Genomic DNA, 22,232 nt, shown 5'->3' on the forward strand with positions numbered 1-22,232 from the left:
GGCAGAAAGACATTCTGATGAAAACGTTGTTTCTTCCGCAGCTCAGAAGTACGACAGAAACAACGGTTTCCAAACCTAGTCAGGGATAATAAACACAGATGAGCTTCTACATCCGTGCTTGCCTTTATTTTAAAAGAAAAGGCGGCTAGTGCTTTTATCTTAGCAGGACTGTCAGGACAGTCGTACACTTTTGCCAACAGTGCGGTCATTTCCCATTTATTACGAAGGTCCTTCCTCCTCAATGGGAGGGCAGAGAGAGCTTTAGAATAACTTGCTTTCCAGAAATAATTTCCAATGCCACCCCTGAGGTCCAAGCTCGGCGCGGATCCTTCCCCATTCCAACTCCAGCACACTTACATGACTCGCGGGGAATTCTGTGAAGATCAATGCCATCCGTCTCCATTTCTGAGCCAAGTCTGGGAGGCTGAGCCTGGCGAAAGAAATGCTTGGCGGAATCTTTTCCTTCCTTCCTTCCTTCTCTCCCCTGAGGAGTTTCATTCAAGGAGGCAACCCAACTATTGCTGCAGCAGCCCCGTCTGGGGAGCAGCAAGCATACTTGTCCAAGTAGCAGCAGCAGCAGCTCCTACTTAGCCCGACCCATGCTCTTTCATCACGGCACGGATGCCACCAACCGAAAGCAGCCTCAGCAATGCAAAAGAGCGGCGCGTGGGGTGTTGCACTGAGGAAGCGTCCCACCTTGGCAGCAGAAATCCCCCCACCTCAGGGGAGAAAAACACACACACACACACACACACAAAACCTCGCTCGCTGCTTTTCCCGGGCACGCACAAAAGTCAAGGGTGCAACCTTTGCCTGGCGCACAGAGCTCTGGCACTCATGCTGATCCCGGGGTTTGAGGAACTCCCTGGCAAAGGGAGAGGCGGGGAGAGGAACCGACTTTAAAATAGCAACGCCGCTTGGTCTCCCAGCCGGGCTCTCCCCGCTCTTGCCGCCGCCGAGACCAAAGGCAGCGGGAAAGAGGCAGCCCGCCACGTGACTCCTGCCGGCGAGGAAAAGCAGCAGCAGCAGCGCCGGGCGAGCGCCAAGCTGGAGGTGGAAGCGGCGGGGCTGCTGCCTCCTTCCCCGGCCAGGGGCGCGAGGAGCGCTTCTTATAGGACGCTCGCCAAGGCCAGCGTCGCGAACTCTTTGCTTAAGACGGGAGGGCGGGAAAGGGAAGGGTGGAGGCGGCGGCGGCTCCAGCCGGAGTTTCCATTATCACCCAAGCCCAGCCTTAACGGCCTCCAGCCACCACCTAGGCTGGACGCGTGGAGTTGGGCGGTTGGACAACGCCTTTTGGTGACTTTGGGTCGCCTTCGCCTGCGTCACTTGCGCATGGCGTGGGGGAGCGCAGGGCCCAGCGCAGGGCCTGTTTTCTGTGTCAAGGCTGTTTGCATTTCTGTGGAGAACCACCGAGGATACAAAGGGCTGCTTCTAAGGGTGCCGCTCACCCACCTATGCCAGTGCTTCATGTGGGAAATGAATGCTTAGGACTGGGCTCTTAATTCTCTGGGGGGAGAGACAGGCACACACCTCAGTTGCAACTTAAGAGGCACCTTGAAAACTGAATATATATACTGTATACACACACACATTTTTTATGTGCCTGCACCTCAGCCATCATGCGTTGCTCCATAGTTAAGAATGACAGTCTCTTGTCTCATGTTCCTTTTTATTCTGTTGTTCTGCATGTCTTTTTTCTCTTCTGCCTGCTTTTCTGTGTTGACTTACTCAAGTGTGCTGGGCAGGAGCCTGGCATCAGTATTGGTCAGATGTATGCCAGGGACCCAGCATGGCCCACCATAGCTGACACCCACCTGCACATTTAACTGAGTTAGCCCTTAAAACAAAAATCCCAGAGAATGCCAGGTAGCTGCATTGTGCAAAGGAGTATTCTGGAAAAACAAAAGGGATATGCACATAGTTACCCTTTTCCGTACTGCAAGATGTAATGGTGGCTTCCAGTATGGAGGATTAGGTTATCAGTGAGTATTAGCACAGTGCCTGTGTCTGCCTCTACTGTTGGAGTCATTTGAAACTGAATGCCAGTTGATGGAAGTCACCAGTGGGAAGAGTGATGTTGCACAGGGGCCCTCCTTGCAGGCTTCCTGGAAACATCGGATTGGACATTGTGAAAGCAGGAGATGCTGGGCTAGTAGGGCCTTTGTTCTGATTCATCTGGCTCCTTCTTATGTGCTTATAAGTACGTGAGGGAAGAAGCCATCTTTTTATTCCTTCCCCAGTGACCCTGATGACGTGCTGCCATTTGGAGTAACTTCCCACACTTTGCAGCCACCCACCATCCTGTCAGCACCACCAAAACTGCCGCTTATCTCATATAGCCTAGTAACTAAAATTCAGTAACTAAAATAAAAAACAGGGTGGGGTGGAATCCCAGCTCCTATTAGAGCTTCCTTCAGGTGGTGTTACACATAGTTCTACAAGGGTGATGCTATCTCGTAGCTTCCTTGTAAAACACTCGAAGGCCTAGAGCAGAGTAATTTGAATAGAGACGAGATCCCATCTAGAGCTACCTATTTCCATCTATGTTAGTGTGGCTCAGTCACTTCCTCAGCTACAGAGCAATGTGCTTTGGCACAAATCTCAGATGCAGTTTCGGATGCCAGTGTCAGGCTGTTTTCATGCTCAAGCACTAACTCAGAGGTGTAGGAAACTGAAGCAGGAGGATTCTCTCCATTGACAACACACAGAATCACACTATAGACACATAGGGGCCTTGCAGGCATCTCACTTTGTAGTGTGAACCGTTATAGAGAGTGAAGCCCTCTTGAGGTGTTGTAGACTAACGAAACATGGGAAGGGGCCAGCAAAGACACATTAGCTCCACATACACACCTGTTTCCATTTCAGTCACATTTGCGAGTGCCTTTTGGGTTCCTTGCACACTCTAGACTTCATTGGACCATCCAGCTCAATATCATTTGCATTGATTGAAACAGCTTTCCAGGTTCTCTGGCAGTGGATATTCCCAGCCCTAGCTGAAGATGCCAGGAACTGAACCTGGGATGAGTTCTGCTGCTGGGCAGCATCTGCTTTTAGAGGTGTGGGAGGAGCACCAGCCACTTTTTCTTTTTCAGAATAAGAGGCTGTGGAGGGGCCTCGTGGATCGTAACCATGGCACATGAAGTCGGAAGCTGAAGTCTCCTCCTTGTGCTATTTTCCTCCCAAAAATGTCCACCCCAGCAACTGTTGCCCCTACAGCAGGGTGGGGTGGCACTGCTCACCTGAGCTATCAGTCACAACGCTGCTGCTTTATTTCACAATTCTGCAGCTCCATAGAAATCTGGGCTATGTGGATTTATATTTCCTGACTCCCCGCATCCCTTAAATGGAATCCCCTATAATTTATGGAGATTCACTCTTCTGAAATACCACATGTTTCAAATAATGGTTACTCTTCAAAATGCGTGATCTATGACAATCCTACCACTCACTGTTTTTCTCCTACTGGAGTTGGAACACAGTGAACTTGGAGGTCTTGAGGGGGGGGGGCAATGAGGCATCTCCTGTATCGAGTTTCATAGACAAGACATCATAAAGCAGTGTGGGAAATATTATCAATTTACGGCTCCTCCAGATGACCTGCTTATTCAGCATTCATCCTGATTATTATTTTTTTGCACAAAACTTACTTGGTTGTCAGACTATGTCCCGTCTTTTTTTTTTTTTTACTGAGTAGTCATTCTTATTTGTTTAAAGGGGTGAGTGGTTCCATAACAGTGAGCGTTTATTCTGCATTCATCCTGATTTGTGTGCTTGCACCTAGCAGGGTATTTAGACATCTTTTCATTCTTCATTTGTTCGTCCCACACTTTTATTTTTCATTTCCCTGTCACTTTCCAAACTGTAATCAGCCCCCTTTAAAAAAAAAGTTGATTTGTTCCACTGGGGCAATAAATCTAATTCCATAAGCCCAAATTTCCAGTATGTACTTGAATCCCTCCTGCAAACTGCTGACAGTCTGGAGACACTTGCCTATGGAGCAGGAATGCTGCAAGAGCTTTCAAAACAAGCATTCAACTAATTCAAAAATCCATATTGCTTTTGCCACAAGCTGAGCAATATTCCACTGAATAGTCTTACATTGCACATTTGCATTTTGTCCTTCCTCCAAGGAGTTGAGTGTGGCATATATGGGTTTTACCTCACTTTATCAAAGCAATAAAAAGAATCAAATAGTTGTATATAAAAAAATAGCAAATGGCTGTGTAGAGACCTGTATTGTGTCTCTACATAGTGCTTTGTTGGGGTGCAGCTTTTACAGTCAAAATGAGGGACCTGAATCTTAATACTGTTTGGATAGTGTGTTTCATAAAGGGAGTAGACCCGCATCCAAACCCAGTTTAAAATGACTGAAACAGACTCTCAGCTTCAACTGGGAATAAAGGATGCTGTCTTTTTCTACACTGTTATGCCATCACAACAGATCTGTGAGGTAGATTAGACTGAGAGACAGTGACTTGCCCAAGATGAGCCGGTGAACTTTATGGTGCTGTTGTGTGTGTTTGTGTTGAACCCCAGACCATGTCTGTTTCTTTACTACTCCACACTGGCATCCCAGTCTGTACCTATCTCAAATATGTGTCCTAAGCACAGACCTGGTTTTCTTCATTCTTTTCCCTCACTGCAGGGAATTGCTAATTTCTAACTGAAATATGAAAGGCTCTTTTGCGGATGCCAAGAAGAGACTCCCCCACCCGAGCTTGGCTGCAAGAACATTAAAGGAAGGTTGATGGCGCCTTCTTGTGTATCCATAAAACTTGGCGAGTGACATCCACAGATAAATATAATAAATTCAGCCAAGTCTACCTTAAACAAAGCAGTTTGCAGGGGGGAACTGACCTTGGGCATTTGAGCAACAGTGCCCCTGAATGATAGCAGCAGCTGACATGTGCAGGGAGGATTCCTCTTTAAAGGTCACTAACATACTTTGCCAGCAGGCTGCAGGAGAACAGGCAGCTACTGGAGACCACAGGCTTCTAGCCCAGGAGGGGAAAGAGGTGGGCTTTGAGACCACATCCTCCCCAATTGAAGGGAACTGAGAGATCCTGTGTGCATGCTGCCACTAAGGACTGTTGGGTGAAAGATAATTAAGAGGTCTTGTTAAGAGGGTTCATCTTGGTATCTGCAAAGTGAAATGCCACTTAGAAATAGATCATTTATTTATCGATATTGATTTTTTTTTAATGACTGTGCATTTCGATGAAATGTAAATTCTTCCTGTCTTCACCCCCTCTCCCCCCTGCCCATGTCATTGTGATTATTTAATCCTCTACAGTATCTAGCCTAAGTTTGATTATTTTCTCAACCATATCAGTTTTCATAAATAGCTGAGCCACTTTGCAGGAGGTCTTATTATTTATAAACACATTAGCAGTTCTTGAGCTCAAGATCTAGCCAGAATGTTAGAAACGTTCTCACACACAGGATTTGCTAACACAGTGTCATGTGATGCAGCGCGTCAGAGCTGGCCAGGAGATAAACCTCCAGTGGTCCTCTTGCCAGGGATCCATCTGCTTGGAAATCAGGGCATTCGAAGAGCGTTTGGAGAGTTCTAAAGTAGTTTCTACCAGCAGTACAGAAGCCAAACAAGCAAGTTTTAAGGTGCCCTTCTCTTAGAGTAATTCAGAACTAGCTTTTTGAAACTGCATGTGATGTAATCGTCTGCAGGTAAGCAGAGTGGCATAAAAAGATGTCCACAGTAGAAAGTGAAAACACCACAGGTTGATGTCAACCCCCATAAACATCCTGTCCATGGATGACAATTGGCTACAGCTGGAGTAAGGCAACTATGGTGTAATAGAGTACTGGTATTTAGTATGTCTAACTGCACTCTGGACATTTTTCTTTTTTAGCCACATATCAGTGGTTTAAAAGACCAATGGTCTTGCTCAATTTTTTAAAATTTTGCAATGAACTACAAGCCTTAACATTTCCAGGGCATTTATTAATTATTTGGGCTGCCACAGAATAGATCTGTCTACTTAAGAATATTTTAGTTCCTTTACTCTCTCCAGTTTCTACAGATGCCACAACTGTGTAGATTTCAAAGCAAATCGTATCACACAATTGAGAAAAGCTACCAAACATCATGAAAACATGATCGTATTTGAACTGCAAGGGGAAACCCTTGCTTTGTCTTAGCCTTAGAACAAGGATGTTCTGCTGTTACCACATCTTAAAGTATACCATGTATAGTATTACTACTAGCATAGTTTCAGTCTTCTCCTTTACCTTTCCCCTTCACATTCCTTCCCCATACGTGACAGCCAGAATGCTGGTGGGAGCTGAGTGTTCTGATTTTATTGTGCTGGTTCTATGAAACTTGCACTGGCTACCAATCAGTTTTGGGGTTCAACTCAATGTACTAGTCTTAACCTTTAAAGCTTGGGACCTGGGCACCTCAGAAATTGCCCTGTCCAATTTGTCCCTCCCCACCTCACCCACTTGAATCATCATTGGTGGGCTCTGCTTCAAATCCCTTGCCTTGGTGAAGTGAGGATGGTGTCAAATTGGGTGGGCCGTTTTCTGCTATGGCACCTAACCTTGCTGAGTGAAGTCTGTCAGGCCTCATCAATATACTGCTTTAGGTAGTTGGTGAAGGCCTGGATCTTTTAAGAAAGTCCTTCCATTCATTAAGTCATATTTCACGGTCTTAGTTCCGTTACTGTTGTGGTGCTGGCATTGGATATTGTTAATTTATTGATTTCAGTATGTACTGAATATCCATTTTAGTGATTCAGCTTGGGTTTCCCCCCTGCTTTCATTACTCTCTGTGGGCTGTCTTGAATCTCCTTGGAAAAATAGGTGGTTCAGCTGAGGCACAGGTTTACCACCACTGTGAGAAATGGGCCAAAGCAGGGGCCGTTAGAAGCTGCTATCATAATTAGCATTAGAAAGACTTGGCATAAATTTCTGATTGCCACTGCTGGCACTGTTAATTCTATTTTGAAAGAAAGGTCTTGAGTGGTCTTACGTTCACTTTTAAGTTTGATTCACTTTGCTTTCATGTTCACAGTGGTATTTAAAACAATCTTTTTCAAAAGGAATTTGATAGTTGACGTGATTGCATATTAAAGACTGTTCCTATAAATATATAAATCATGGTCATTTTAAAATATGGGCTTTTTCGAACAAAATGTAATCCTCAAAGACTTAGCAAAAAAGTAAAATGAGCTTGGGTTTATTTTTAATACCCATTATTCAGTTCATTGTAACTTTTATGGTTCACTGTGCAAATATGGATTTAGATAACTTTGAAAAATGCACATTATTTACTTTATTAGAGCCACAGTACAGTATGTGATGTTCTAGATTTGTGATAAATTGAAGCCTAGCGTTGCTGCATTTTACTCCTTCATATGGGAGCCGAGGCAAAATCATGACCTCTGTACCAAAGAGAATGAATGACCTTTGTCCTAACTTCATGCTTGATGAAGAGGCACGGCAGGTGCAATATGATGTTCAGTAGATAAAAAATTTTGGGGAAGGATATTTCATATTATTTTGAGATGGTTAAAAAATATCATAAGATATTTTTTAAAGATCTTAATATCTTTCAAAAAAATAATTGCACTGGCAAAGCAAAATGTCACAGAAGCTAACTGCAATGCCTACATTCTGTGACTTAGTGGGCAACCTGTGGCCTTCATGTTGCCCTTTCCCAATTTCAGATGGGTGACAGAGGGGGGAAATTAGGTAACTAAAAGAGAGAAGTGGGTAAGAGATGGGGAAAGAAAGAGAAGGCGATGGCCCACTTTGACTTGGACTCCAGCTCCAGTTTGTGCCCCCTGTTGGATTACCTCTGAGGGAATGCAGTCCATAAGAGAAAAAAAGGTTGTCTGCCCCTGTCCTATGGGGAAATTGTGTGCAGTTCCTAAGTTCCATGATCAGTATTCTTCTCACAGAAAAAGACTGACCCCTTCCCATGGCGCACTTCTGAAAATCTGCTTCAGAAGATTGGGAGATCTTCCAGAAAAAGCACAGGGGACTACCATAAAAAGGACAAATTAGCAAAAATCAGGCTCATTTGCAAGAAGCAGAATTGTCCTTTCCAGTCACACAGGGCACCACAGAGTATCGTAAGGGAGCCCCAATCCTTACAGCACGGGTAAAGTTGGAGAACTGTGAACCAGCCTTAACAGCAGACTGCTGGAACTCCTATATAAACTGTTCTGAGCATTCTAAGGGTCTAGACTGGTTATTGTACTGAATCATGTTATGCATAGATGGCTGGTTCTTAAAGAACCATCTAAAAGGGTTAGAAAATGAAAGGACATTGTGTAGCATAGCATGGTTTGGTCCATTTCTGGAGTACTCTTTTTAAAAAACCATGGAGGGTATATGCACAATAGACTTATGAAGAAATATATAAACAAATTTAGTTCATTTCCCAGCCTAATATATAATAGCTGTGGGATGTTTTAGAAGAAAATGAATCTTCCAAGTAGACACACTGCATCTATAGTACTACAAAACAAAGAGTTGTGTAAATCACCAGAACATGTGTCTTTATCAGAAATCTAGTCCTTCCAAATCACTCCCTTTCTGCTTTTCTGACACAGGCTTTTTGATAATTACATTGTTTTAAAACTGCCTTTGAAACATTTCATCTGCAGTGTAAGATTTGTTTTATGGGCAAAAATGAGTAATAAACCCAACACCACTAAAAAGAACATCAGTGTTCTGGATTAATGGGTACAATGTGAAATGCTGATAACATTCCAACAAGAGTTCTGGAAAACAACACTACAGGTACAAGAAGGGGCAAGTATTATTATAATTGTTTCTGGAAAAGGCACTTAATTGACACTGAACTTTGTATGACACAAAATCAAACTCATTCATTTTGGAAAGTATTTACAACTTCCCCTATTTATTATATATCAGGCTAGTTTCACAAAATGGTTCTGTTCTACCAAGGTGTTTTGTGCCGACAGTAGTTTAGAACCTATGCCATAATTTTAGCTACAGATGAACCATGTTTTAGAGTAGCTTGCCTCCTTTTACCTTCTATCTAGGCAAAGTGATGCTGTTAATTCAGACAGCACACCAAACTATCTTCTGGTTTTGTATTCTGGTCTGCTGATGGATCACAAACTATGTTTTTTTCAATCAGACCTCACACTAAACCATAGTTTAGCCTTTAAACCATGGTTTAAAGGTGTCTGACTTGAGCCAGCATCTTGAGCCAGCCATACAGCAATATATTATGGATAATTATGGATAGACAGGGTATATAAGCCATAGACCTAGGATGGGAGACTTTCTGGAGGGCCATGTTCCCTCATGGGCAACCTTCCTGGAGCCACGCATCAATGGTGAGCATGGCAAAAGCAGATGAGGCCAGACACACACCACACTCCTCCACCCAGGCAAGCAAGAAGTATTATCCCAGTTCAAGGACTCATTCCAGCTAAGTAAAATTAGAGGAGGTAGGCACTTAGCAGGATAAGTAAATATTGTGATCTGTGTGTGTGGCCTGGACAGAGCCCCAAGGGCTGGCTAGAGAGGCCTGGAGGGCCACATTTGGACAGCAGGCCTGAGGTTCCTCACCCCTGCTACAGACGTCATACAAGGTTTTGGAGACTGTTTGGAGACGGTGCATGCTACATGACAAAGGGATATCCCTTGACATTGCACCAGTACTCCTAGCATCTGAAAGAAAGAAAGAAAGAAAGAAAGAAAGAAAGAAAGAAAGGCATATTCTCAGTCCGATGACCCAAAAGCATTAAAGCATGATTACCCTTCTGTCTTCAATGAGGCCTGGCAGATTGAGAGGGGGGAGGTTGCAGTGAGGTGATTTATGTTTGCCTACCCAAAATTAGTCTGCTCTCAAGATGCAGTTGAGGCAGCCTTTATTGATGTATCAGTTCCCAGCCCAGTTGGCTTGTGCATGTGGAATTGCTCGGGGAGGGGAGGCAGTGCACCTTGTTCTTATCCTCAGGTGGCCAAATGTATTGGGCAAGCCCTGAATGTAAGTATTGTGATGCAAGATGGTTTAGAAAGCCTTTCTGTGAGTCACACTCACAGGTTGTAATCAGTCCCGGCAATCTGTGGTTTAGATAGTATTCTAAAGAAAAGGTTTCTGATTTTTAGTAGAATAATGCCCAAGGTAAATAATAATAATAAAAACCACCCACCACAGGAATAACCACAGGAAGCACAGTGACTCTAGACACTACTGAGTCATAGTCTCTTAGATCCCTCCTTGATTCCAGGGAAGAATCTTTATCCCACCCTAAGCTGCACTGGCTCATTAGGTGAAAACAATCCTATTTCCTGCAGCTGCGTTAATGCCCACGTTCACACCCTTGTTCTTACATTTCTATATCCAAAAGTTATATAGCTGATATGGTAAAGCAGAAGGTGTGCATGTAAGAAGGGTGTGTGTGGGGGGGGTATAATTCCCAAACTAGTACATGTTTGATAAATGTCCTTCTTTACGGTGTATTTTTCAAAGAATGTCACTCACTTTCCTGCCCAAAACTTATACTTACTTTCAGTTTATACAGAAATGGATAGTAGAATCATAGAACTGTAGATTTGGAAAGGATGTTGAGGGTCATCCGGTCCAATTCCCTGCGGTGCAGGATCTCAACTAAAGCATCCATGACAGATGGCCATTCAACCTCTGCATAAAAACCTCCAAGGAAGGGCTGCTCTCTGAATTGTTGAAACTCTTCTTAGCACAACCTGATCCTCCATATCCCTTGAAATCTGTGATTGATAGCCAGAAAGTGCATATAACAAGAGGTATATGTACATAAGTGGCTTCCTGTGTACCCACATTAGCTTCTAGAACTAGAGTAAGAGCCTCCATTTTTTCCCCAAACAAGGCACAGTGTGCTAACACTATGGTGCCCATTTTGGCATGAATCCACAGCACTGGCCCCATGCCACCCTCCGCTACTAATGACAGCGTGGATGAAGGGGCAATGTGGGATGATGCAGCATGGACCACAAAAGTCGGATGCTCATTTAATACCCCCCCCCCAAGGAACAGTTCATGCAGATGCACCACTTGGCGGTAAATTGATACAGTCAAGAAAGGTTATTGGAACAGCTATTAGTGTTTTATTGATTTGCTAGCACAATACATATTTTAAGTCCACATTTTCTCTCTCCTCTCTCCTTACATTGTTCCAGTGAGCTCAGAAGGGACTATTTGTGCGCCAGTGAGGGCATGTGTCTCAATCTGGACCTCAATAACAAACACATTACAAAAAGTGCAGCAAGGTATTACAAAAACTGTTCCTGAGGTATCAAATATTTGGATTTTTTTAAAATAGAAATGTAAAATTGACTATTACATGTTACAGTACTGCTCTCTGCCTGGAGGCAAAATCTTCTGTAAGCAAATGCTGCTAATAGATGTGATTCAACCCTAGAAGACTGCCATATATGGAGCAAGTCAGATGGTCATGGGGAGAGTCCATGGCAGAGAAGCTGCCACTTTTTAAGCCCATCAGGCTCATGTTGGCAAGGGCAGAAAGTTTGTATCTGTGGTACTTCTTCTCCTCCCTCCTTTTTTTGGTACTTGGTTGCCCTGTTTTATTTACCTTCCCATTGGTTTCAGTGAATTGATTTATTCTTTTCCACATTGGGGGAACAAGAAGACTTTGGATCCTGTGGATCAAAGGCCTTCCCCTGTCACACGCCCCTTTTCAATCCCTGCCACAATCAGAGGATCAACATCAAAGCAGTGATGGTTTGGGATGATGGAAACTCTGAACCAGTAGTAACTGGAGTGCCACATGTCCCCAGCTGTAGGACCAGATCTGTGTAGACCACAACTTGGTTTATTTATGCACACTCATGCACTTTGAGAAAATGAACTATGACACCTTCCTTAGGAGAGGATGGAAATCTTGCCACCCAGCCACCAGCTGCTTTCACATTCTTTCACATGGGCATCTTACAAATGATGCACCTGCCTACTTTACTGAACTTTGCATTTCCCGATGTATCCATTTTTGATGCCTCAGGAGTATATAAAATTTGAGGCAAACGTTTGGTAGAACTGGTCTGCAGAGTGTCATAAAAATTGCTTCAGAATTAATATAGCTCAACTTTCATTTTTTAAAAAAAGTTTTAGAATTTCAGCCTTCTGGTTTTCAGCTCTTGATTCTAGCTTCTGGTCATCAAGTTAAATATATATTTCTTTATTCAGAAACACAGACATTTCATTAAATAAATTATGACCCTATAGTGCCAATTTAACTCACCCCATATTGATTGTATGCAAAAAAAAAAAAAGGGGGAAAAAAAGGACTTCCTTTGAAAGTCTTGGAGAATTCTTTCACAGACAAACATAATTATTTGAATGGTTATGCAGTCTGGCTCTCTAGATTTTGACCTTAAATACTATCCTTTACAATAGCTCCCCCATCTATCAATTTGCCTGACTATAATATTTATACTCCACCTTTCCATTATTAAAAAAAAAACAAAAAACTTTAAGCAGTCTGCAATTACTGAGGCTGACCCACCCATGGGGCAAGGTGAGGCAACTGCCTCAGGGGGCAAGATCCACAGGGGCAGCAGATCTGACCTCTAAAGAATGCATCTGTTGCCTCTATGGTGACAGCAATAGCTGTGGTGCTCTTCTTGGAAACCATATCTGCCACCTCGGCAATGCCCCTGATTCAGAGCAGGCCCTTTCTCCCCCACAACAGCCTTTGATATCTACTTCAGTTGTCAGGTAAGATTGACTTGATTCTCACCATGTTTCTGATGTAGATTTTCATTCACCCCTTCTTCCCTGGTGGGGGAAAATGCCATTTTGTGGTTCGCCTCAGGTGCCAAAATGTGGCCCTGACAATTACATTCTATAAAATCACAGTCTCAAAGAAACTGGGTGGCAGTATCAGAAATCAACATCTTTCATAAAAACTGTGAACAAATTAAAACCTTGGACAGACATTCAAAAGAGAATATTTTTTGGAGAGAGTATTCCATGATCAGGACACTACCGAGAAGGAGGCTGAATCCCTGGTCACCACCATTGTGCTCTCCAAGGGCAAAGATAATTAGAGCAAGGCTTCTGAATAAGCAGGATCATGGAGGAAAAATCTTGCTCTTTTACCCTTAGAGCAGGGACAGCCAATGTGCTACCTTCCATATATTTGTTGGGCTACAACTCCCATCATCCCTGACCATTGGCCACCTCAGCTGAGGCGGATGGGAGTTGTATTCCTACGATATCTAGAAGCACTAGGTTGATTACCCCTGATTTAGAGACGGTACTGGTAAATATGAGGCCTTCTGAGTCCTATCCATCCACCCACTGAAGATGGACAGCTCCATCTGCTTGCCAATATTTTATTCTTTTCACTTCACCTTGTTTCATGAAGTGCCAAACCACACATTATGTGGAAGACCCATACTAGATTTCCCTGATGTCAATTTTACTTTAAAGGTGCCAGGGGACTGAGGCTGCCAATTTAATCAAGGCACTGCCACAGAGGTGTTATTTAACTCTTTCTCTCCATAATATGTTCCCAGTCTAATGTCGCCATCCCCCTACAGCTTTTGTTAGTTCCATAGAGGAACAAATAGGGGTACTTGAATTCCCCCCCCCCCAAAAAAAAAACCTAATGGCAGTTTGGACAGGGGTGATGCATATCAGGAAAACAGTACCAAGAGCAGATTTAAAATGTCTATGTTAACACACAGTGACTTCAAATGGCTTAGGTGTCATGCACTCAGAGGTCATAGAAATGGGCTCTAAAGTATTTAGACTTCAGGTCAGATTTTCTGTAGCCATTTACTTTGAAAACATTCTGTTCACCTTGATTATTTTCTTTCTTAATAAGAATATAAATGAGAGATAATAGTATGTGATCTTAAGAGAATCATCCGTCTTGAACATTTCAAGATGAAATAAACTCCTTTCAGCAAAATACATGCTCAGATGTATTACTTATTACCAGTTCGTGGAGCCTTAAACAACAGCTAAATATCATGCATTATTTTAAACACAAGGGGGCACTAAAAAGCTAATCCTTCTCAATAGTATTAGAAAATGCTTCACTGATCCTCAAACATCTCCGAAAATGAGTGTGAGCGTTACATCAAAAGTGGTGGCATAACATGGACCTTTTCACCAATTTGGTATAAACTGCTGGAAAAGCCACCTTGTGTGGCACATTTAATTGAAACAGTTTCTTTTGCAATGGCCAACTGGCTGAGCAATAAACCTGAAGTCTTGGACTGATTATTTTTATTCTGAGGGAGGATTTCCACTCCAGCAGTTTTCCTGGTAAAAGAGAAAGTTTGTATCCCCCAAAGTCAGCATGGAGATTCGCTTACCAGCCAAAACCCAGCCCAGAGTTATGTTTAAACCATGAGACGATGTGCGCATAGTTATACATTGGATTGAAGACGTTGCATTCACAGTTATAGAGTAACAGCAACACCACGGAGCTTAACTTTTAATGCTTTTGTGTGGAATAAATTGCCCCAAGCAATTCTGCACATCCTGGGCACGCTCCAGCAAAAATTAGTCATTGCTCCTTCCCTTTGAAAGTGAAGGGATGGGAGTGAGTCACCAGACTAACCTAATTCCTATTAATTTAGATCAGACTTAGTAAGGTGGATTGTACCCACTGCATATTGCATATTCTATGCAGCAGTAATGTTTGGAGCTCCTGGACAGAAGGAAGAGGAAGGCTGGGGGGGGGGCTGGCTGTTGCACACAGTCTGGTGAAACTTCCCGACTATCTCTCTAGCACTGCCCTCTGCTTTAAGAAGCAAAGCCACACCAAGATACCAGGTAGAAATCTATGTGTGCACTCTTTAGGCTTAACTTGTGTCACACTTGCCCCAAACTCTGACCACCATAGGCATATAGAGTGCTATGAGTGTTGGGGCAGGAGCACGTACATGTTCTTTTTCGAAACCTCAAAAAAGAAGAAGAGACCTCTTCTCTTTGGAGCAGCAACAACTGAGGTAAGGGAAAGAGGTGGATAGGTGATTTCATCTGTACTCAGTTAATAAGGGAATATTCCCAGGGAATGGAGGAAGGGGGGTGGAAATAAGGAAGAAAATAAGCACCAATGAAACTGACAATTATTTCCCCTGACCTTTTCAGTTTCACCAGAAATGGAGGGGGAGATGGAAATAGCAGTGGTGAAACTGACATGTATAGATGCACACACACACACCCAGAACGAGTGGGTGGAGTCATTCCTGGATGTGTCTGGAAAAACTGCTGGGTGGAGAGCAAAAAATGAGCTTCCTTCACAGAAGACACACATAATTGAAGAACCTTAATCTGATTCCTGCATGGTCATCAGTTGATTTAAAAATCTGGCACAAGCACATTTATAGCTATTTCTAGCAGTTTGGAAGCGATAGGGCCCCTCTAGACGGCCTGTTCATTCATCCTGATTTGCTTCCACAAAGTTTACTAGATTATAGCCAGTCTTTATTGAGCATTTGTTCTGATTTGTTTGTGGGATGGTTATATGACAATAGGCATTTGCCCTGCATTCATCGTGATTTGCTTGCAGAGCGTTTATACGTCTTCTTGTTAGCCGCTCATTCATCCACACACTCTCGTTGCATTTCTCTGCCACTTTCCAAACCACAAAATGTCAAATTCTTTTTAAAAGTGGGTTTGTTGCTCTAGGACAACAGCACCCTTTACTCCACTTGCAACTGTGCATACCAAAAGTTCTGCTGATGCACTTGAATCCCTTCTGCAAAACTGTGAGAGTCTGATGGTGCCCTTAGTTCTTTGCATAACACATGTACTTTGATTTTACCCTCATCATCCCAATCTTTCTTTCTCATCCTGTGAAAGTTTGTAAAGTTACACATGGAAGTGTCCATAATATCAATTTTTATTTCAAACGGAATCCATTCCAGAAGTCCGTTCAACTTCCAAAAAGTTCAGAAACCAAGGCGCGGCTTCCGATTGGCTGCAGGAAGCTCCTGCAGCCAATCAGAAGCCGTGGAAGCCACATCGGACGTTCAGGTTCCAAAGAATGTTCGCAAACCAGAACACTCACTTCCGGGGTTGCAGGGTTTGGGAGCCAAAACGTTCTACTTGCAAGGTGTTTGGGATCCAAGGTACGACTGTATTTCTAATGCAAGATATACTATCTGAAAAGTGCAGTATTTAAATGAAATGACAAGGCTATCTTTTTTTTGCTGGAGTTGAACTGCTGTAAAACTGTTTGGTGTTTGCATGTTTTGCAGTTATCACATGGGACTTGTAATATTTCCCTTCAACCATATCCTGTTATCTTATGCATTTTTTTAAATGCAGGATTCCTTATTAAAATTCTCAAGATAGCTGTCTATCAAGCCCTCTGGCTGACTTTGCACACAGAAATGGAATAAGACCTCTCCCCTGGATCAGACACAGGAAACCTTTGACTATCTAGATGCTGTTGAAGTGCAGTCTCATTGTCCCTAACCATTGGTCATGCTGGCTAGGATGGAAGGGAGTTTTAGTTCTGCAACATCTGGAGGGTCACAGTTTCCCCATGCCTGCCCTAGATAAACACCTGTTCTTTTTTCAAAAAACCTCTTTTTGAAACAAGATACTTCTGTGTGTATTTGTGGTTATCGGTGGAGTGCAAAGCACTGTAACTACCCCCAAATTTGTAAGGTTCATCTCAGGTGTTCCATATTGAATGGCTAAATCAGTTTTATCACAGATTCCACTCCTTGTTCTATATGCCATAGGTTATTAAGTACACCTAGAAGGGAGATTGAATTTGCCACCGTGGAAATAGTCATGAAATCCTAAACTACTAACATTTTGAATTCTGAAAACCTGCCAAAAGCGAGAGGAATTACATACAGAGGTGGTGTAGAAAGTCACTTTAGCTCTTAAAAGATTCATCACATTCCAAACCATTTCTCTTCCATTCCAGATGTTTTATTTCTACCTTCAGCTTTTTCAAAGCAAAATGAGATTTTATTCCTTGCTGTTTCTCTACATCCTTGCTTATATTGCTGACTATATTTTGTTAGAGCATCTTGGGTTACTTAAACTACATTACAATGTTTATACATATGTATTGCACAGGATTTCATAGACCACTCAGGCAGAGTTCTTTGCATATATAAAGTCGGTTTCATAGCTGCAGAGTCACTTCAAGACAAGATTTCCTCCCCACCCCCACAGCCGCAGGGATTGCCATTTAATAGCAAGAGTGCCTGCCCAGAAAAGGCTAACACAATTGTTCCCCATAGTTTGGGATCACCACAGACATCCCTTGAAAAGTTCTGACATAAAATATACACCACACATTTAACGCACATTTAAAGAATCCTGGGAATTGTAACTTTCCCCACAGAGTATTTTGGGGGGGAGATCATGTGCTTTAAATGTGCATTTGTTGTGCTTTAACTGTATGGTGGATCTGCCAGAAAGAAGCTCCTTCTCATAGTAGCCAGAGGAAAAAATCCTGCTTTGCTGACTGTTGTCTTGGTTCAAAGTTCTTAAAAGGGGCAGAAGTGTTTTTCTTTTCAAAATATGGTCACTGTTATTCACGTTTAGGAGTAAGCCTGCTATCTTTACCAGGGAGATAGCCATGTGGCAGCATGATTCAGAAAAGAAAAACAGTAACCCAAGGACTTTAGCAATTCCTTACATTTAAAGAAAAAGGCCCTTGGTATATCTATTTTTCACAGAGCATTGATTAGTTCTACTAAAATAATCTGGGTGTCATCTGAATAGCCATACAACTAAATAACCTTGTGCTTAATAATACCAGTTTTAAAAGAGGACTATAGTACGTTGGTTTTAAAGGTGCTTTTGTAGAGAACGTAAATATATAATAAGCCATTCCTACTAGCCCAAACAGTTATCACATTGTCAATGATCTGCCATTCAGTTTCCTTCATTTTCCAACCAAACTCGTATTGCTATCTGGATTAAAATAAAACAGTACAGCAAAATAATCATTTGCCTAAGAAACCCTGCAAAAACTGTTTCAAATCCAGTATCTTCTTTCTTCAGACAGAGCTCTCCAGTTCATGGTGTTAGGCTCTTATCTATATTATGTTGTTCTAATGCATTTCTTTCATTCAACTGACGTCAACTGAACCTTTCATCTTGAAAGAACAATTTTGTACTAAAGCATGTTGTTAGTATAATTTTACCAGTAAATGCATTGTGATTTTACATATGGAAGTTAACTGTGTGTAGCCATCAATATTTTCAGGTGATGTTAATATTAAAAGACATTCCTATTGATAAAATGTACATAGAAATTATGAAACCGACTTTAACCTCCCCACCCCCTGCAACAAAAACATACATAAACTTGTAGTCATCGAAGATATTACAATGGAGCAGTTGTCTTACCTGTTAACAAGTGAGTGTAATACATTTTTCAGAAAGGGCAAGTTTGCTTTCTGTCCTAGTACTCCTCTCTGATAGTAGACTGTTCCAGAAATGAAAGACAAAAATGGAATTGCATCAGAAAACATGAAGGTAATTAAGGTGTGGCTCAGAGGTTTTTGGTTTTTTTAAAAAAGTGGCTTTGTAAGTTTTGAACGACTTTCAATTAATGTTCAGTGACATTTGTAAATAAGTTTCACCTGATTTGCACAAGCTGCCCAACCATGCTTTGAAATTATGTTTGATTGAGGGTTTGAAAACATGCAGTTAACTCAACTCTCTAACTGAGGTGGGGTCATACCTTAGCAGGAGAGCAAATGATTTGCATGCATAAGGTCTCAGGTTCAATCCCTAAGATCTCCAGTTAAACGTTTCAGGTAACAGGAGATGCAAAAGACATTAACCAGAGGCTCTTTTGCATGGCTGGAATGTAGTCTGTAGAGCTCAATCTGTATAACACGTTTCACTTGCAGAAGGTCCCAGGTTCAAGTCTTGGCATTTCCAGTTAAAAGGATCAGGCGATGTAAGTATACAACCTTTGATGGAGATGCCAGGCACAGAGACAGCACTATATTAAATAGACAGAAAGTCTGACGTGGTACCCATGAGACTGCCGAGCACATGAAATGCCCAGCATCTTTTTAAAGAGTCTCTAATCCAAGAATTTTTCCTATCATGCAGGTTTGACCCTATATCTCCAAAACAGCTTGTTCACCCTCACTGGCCATGAGCTGGCTAACTTGCTTTTTATCATTTCAATGGCATGTTGTTGAACTTGGTAAATCCAAGGTAATAAATGTAGACCTAGCATGTCACTTCTGTGATACACAGTGTTTAAATTCGGTCTTAATATGCTTGCTTTCCTTTATTCCAGCAAACTGCTTTGCTTTTTATTTTCCCCAATGCATTTCTGTCCCATGATCCATTGCACTGGCTGGGCAGACCATAGACAAATCTATGCATTAAGGTCATAGCGTTGCGTCCATGACACTCCCCTGGTACCAGGACCAACATCCTTTACAGGTGCTGGGCTAAGAAGAAAGCACCTTGCACAGTGAGACAGGTTGCAATGCTGTTCTTTTTTAAAAGCAGCCACTTCAGGAGCGGGGATGCAACAAAATACTGTGTGTCAACCCAAAACAAAGCCCCCTTTACAAGGCTACCAGCTGAACCTCATCAGCCTAACCATTAAGAGGTGACTGCTCTTGCCCCTTGGCAGGCCCAGAGGCAGATCATCCAAAGGGAAAGTAGGACCCAAAGAGTCCAACTTCCGGCAGAATTAATTTGCAATAGCAGCTTCTGCTGTGTTCTTTCGGCATGTTTTATCAGCAGAGGGCAGCGTGGTTGGGCAGTGTGTGACTACTAGTGCTGGGGCAGATGGTGCTGGGGCAGGACGGGCTGGAGCAAAAACAGTTATATTATTTTCCCTGTTCTTTGTAAAAGCTGGAACTTAAGGGTGGGGATAGTGAGGATGGCTGAAATAGCAATTAAACAGGTATGCGTGGCAGAAAGCCCTTCTTACAAATACCCCCAAATGTCTAGAAACAGTTGGAGCCAAGTTCATGCAAAGTAGCCTACACATATTTATATCAGCCTCCGCTTACTTCAATTTGTATAGGCCCCATTCTCAGTTCTTGTTGCAACAAAATCGGTTGCTGTCAGCCATGGGCATAGACTGGGGGGCAACTGCCCCCCATAAATCAAGTAAATAAATAAAAATACTTAACTAAAAGTAGAAATAATCAGCATATTTGAAATGGAAATGCTCTCTGGGGTCACTTGTATGATGTGGTGGTGCATTCTAGCCACACAACTGGCACCCCAACTGAGTGATAGGCGTGGCTTCTGCAAGCAGACCAATCACATCACAGGTAGCTCAGTCCTGCCCTCTGCTCCAACATAAATCCTGGCTACACCCATATTGTTAGCCCCAGTTGACCATGGGATGAAGCTCTGGATGATACAATCCTGAAGGATCATAACAGGAGGCCCAGCAAGGCTGTTTTGTTTCTCTCTCCCTACACAAGAAGTAACTTCTCTCGTTGCAAGAGCCCCTGTGTGATAAATGATTAAGCAAATGAAGGAAGATAGGCACAGATTTCTTTTCCTTATGCTAAATGAGTTTCACTTTTTTTGGTCACTGGCTAGAATAATTTCTTGTTGAGTTGATATTTTGTTCTTTCACTTGGACTTCTATTAAAGTGTTTTTTAAGTTAAAAAAAAATGGGGATCTCTATAAATCTGTCCGAGAACCATAGCCAGATTTCTAAATGTTAGGGGAAGAACCTTGGAAATGGGCAAGAAAAGATGAAATGTGTTTTCTCTAACCATTTGAAACATCATATTTCATGCCTGTATTATAAGCAGAGTTAAGCTGTATTACCTTATATGGTAAAAAGAACCCTCACTATGAGCTAAATGGCAGAGGTTAGCCAGCCTTACTTTTGTTATTCTTGCGATATTTATTAATTATATTGTAAGAAGTTTTCACGCTGGTTTTCACACCAGACTGAAGATACTGGTGTTTGAAAGCAAATATTGAAAGAATTAGTTTAGAGATAAAGTTCATAACCTCTGCTAAGATTAAAAAGGAGGCCAGAGTTTGTGCAATCCCTACAGCGCAAAACTTGTGTTTAATAAAAAGGATGTTAAAATGTGATGCATGTCTCCAAAGTCAATTCAAAATGTGCAATGAAACCATCTTACTTTTACATAATGAATGTATAAACTTTGGCCTCATCTGCACAATAAATTTAAAGCAGAATCATAACACTTCAAAGAGTCACGGCTTCCCCTGAAAAATCCTGGGAACTTTAGTTTGTATTTAGGAAATGAGAGCTGTAAGGAGACCCCTATTCGCCTGCCAGAGTTACAATTCCTGGAGTGTTTTAACAATTAATCTCTCTTACCAGGAAACTATGGGGATTGTAGCTCTCTGTCAGGAACAGGGGTCTCCTAACACTCAGCACCTTTAACAAACTACAGTTCCCAGGATTCTTTCAGAGGAGCCATGACTATATAAAGTACAGTCGTACCTTGGTTTTTGAACAGCTTGATTCTTGAACGTTTTGGCTCCCAAACACCACAAACCCGGAAGTGACTGTTCGGTTTGCAAACTATTTTTGGAAGCCGAACATCCGACTGGGCTTCCACAGCTTCCTATTGGCTGCAGAAGCTTTGTGCAGCCAATCAGAAGCCGTGTTTTGGTTTTCAAACATTTTGGAAGTCGAATAGACTTCCGGAATGGATTCCGTTCGACTTCCAAGGTACGACTGTACAGTGGTACCTCGGGTTACATACGCTTCAGGTTACAGACTCCACTAACCCAGAATTAGTACCTCGGGTTAAGAACTTTGCTTCAGGATGAGAACAGAAATTGTGCTCTGGCAGCGTGGCAGCAGCAGGAGGCCCCATTAGCTAAAGTGGTGCTTCAGGTTAAGAACAGTTTCAGGTTAAGAACGGACCTCCAGAACGAATTAGGTACTCAACCCAAGGTACCACTGTACTGCTTTAAGGGTATTGCACAGATGGGGCCTTTCATTAGACTGTTTTCACCCCTTCAATGGGTAGGATTTTTAGGCAGAAGATTTTTGAACATTGTGCATTAAGCAAATGGGTCACCACTTGAGGGCCACCTGTTGATTTTGATTATGAGTCTTCTCTGGGTTACCGCTCACTGCTTTGGCCAACTTCTTCATCCCATTGCCAGCTTCATACTGATTCTAAGCCTCCACTGCAACCTTTCCATATTAAGAGAATAATATAAGCCCCATGGGATTTAGGCCAAAAGTACATCTAGCCCAGCACCCTATTCCCCACGGCAGCTAACCAGATGTCAAGTGAGGGCAGC

At 42.5% G+C, this 22,232-nt stretch overlaps 1 protein-coding gene across 5 annotated transcripts in view; it reads right to left on the reverse strand.

The window, feature by feature from the left end:
- The window catches only part of ANO1 (anoctamin 1), a 139,863-nt gene extending 121,421 nt beyond the window's left edge, over positions 1–18,442 (reverse strand). For 2 of the 5 annotated variants that reach the window (XM_080982964.1, XM_080982963.1), the window contains exon 1: positions 358–1,074. In XM_080982964.1, the coding sequence (XP_080839090.1) occupies positions 358–403 (46 nt within the window). In that variant the 5' untranslated portion in view covers positions 404–1,074. Of the gene's footprint in view, positions 1–357; positions 1,077–18,346 lie in introns of those variants that run through there. The other 3 variants (XM_080982961.1, XM_080982960.1, XM_080982962.1) reach the window with 3 other exon arrangements.
- Positions 18,443–22,232: the final 3,790 nt, after the last annotated feature.

The sequence above is a fragment of the Podarcis pityusensis genome (genome assembly GCF_964106645.2).
Source record: "Podarcis pityusensis genome assembly, chromosome: 1".
Lineage (NCBI taxonomy): Eukaryota > Metazoa > Chordata > Lepidosauria > Squamata > Lacertidae > Podarcis > Podarcis pityusensis.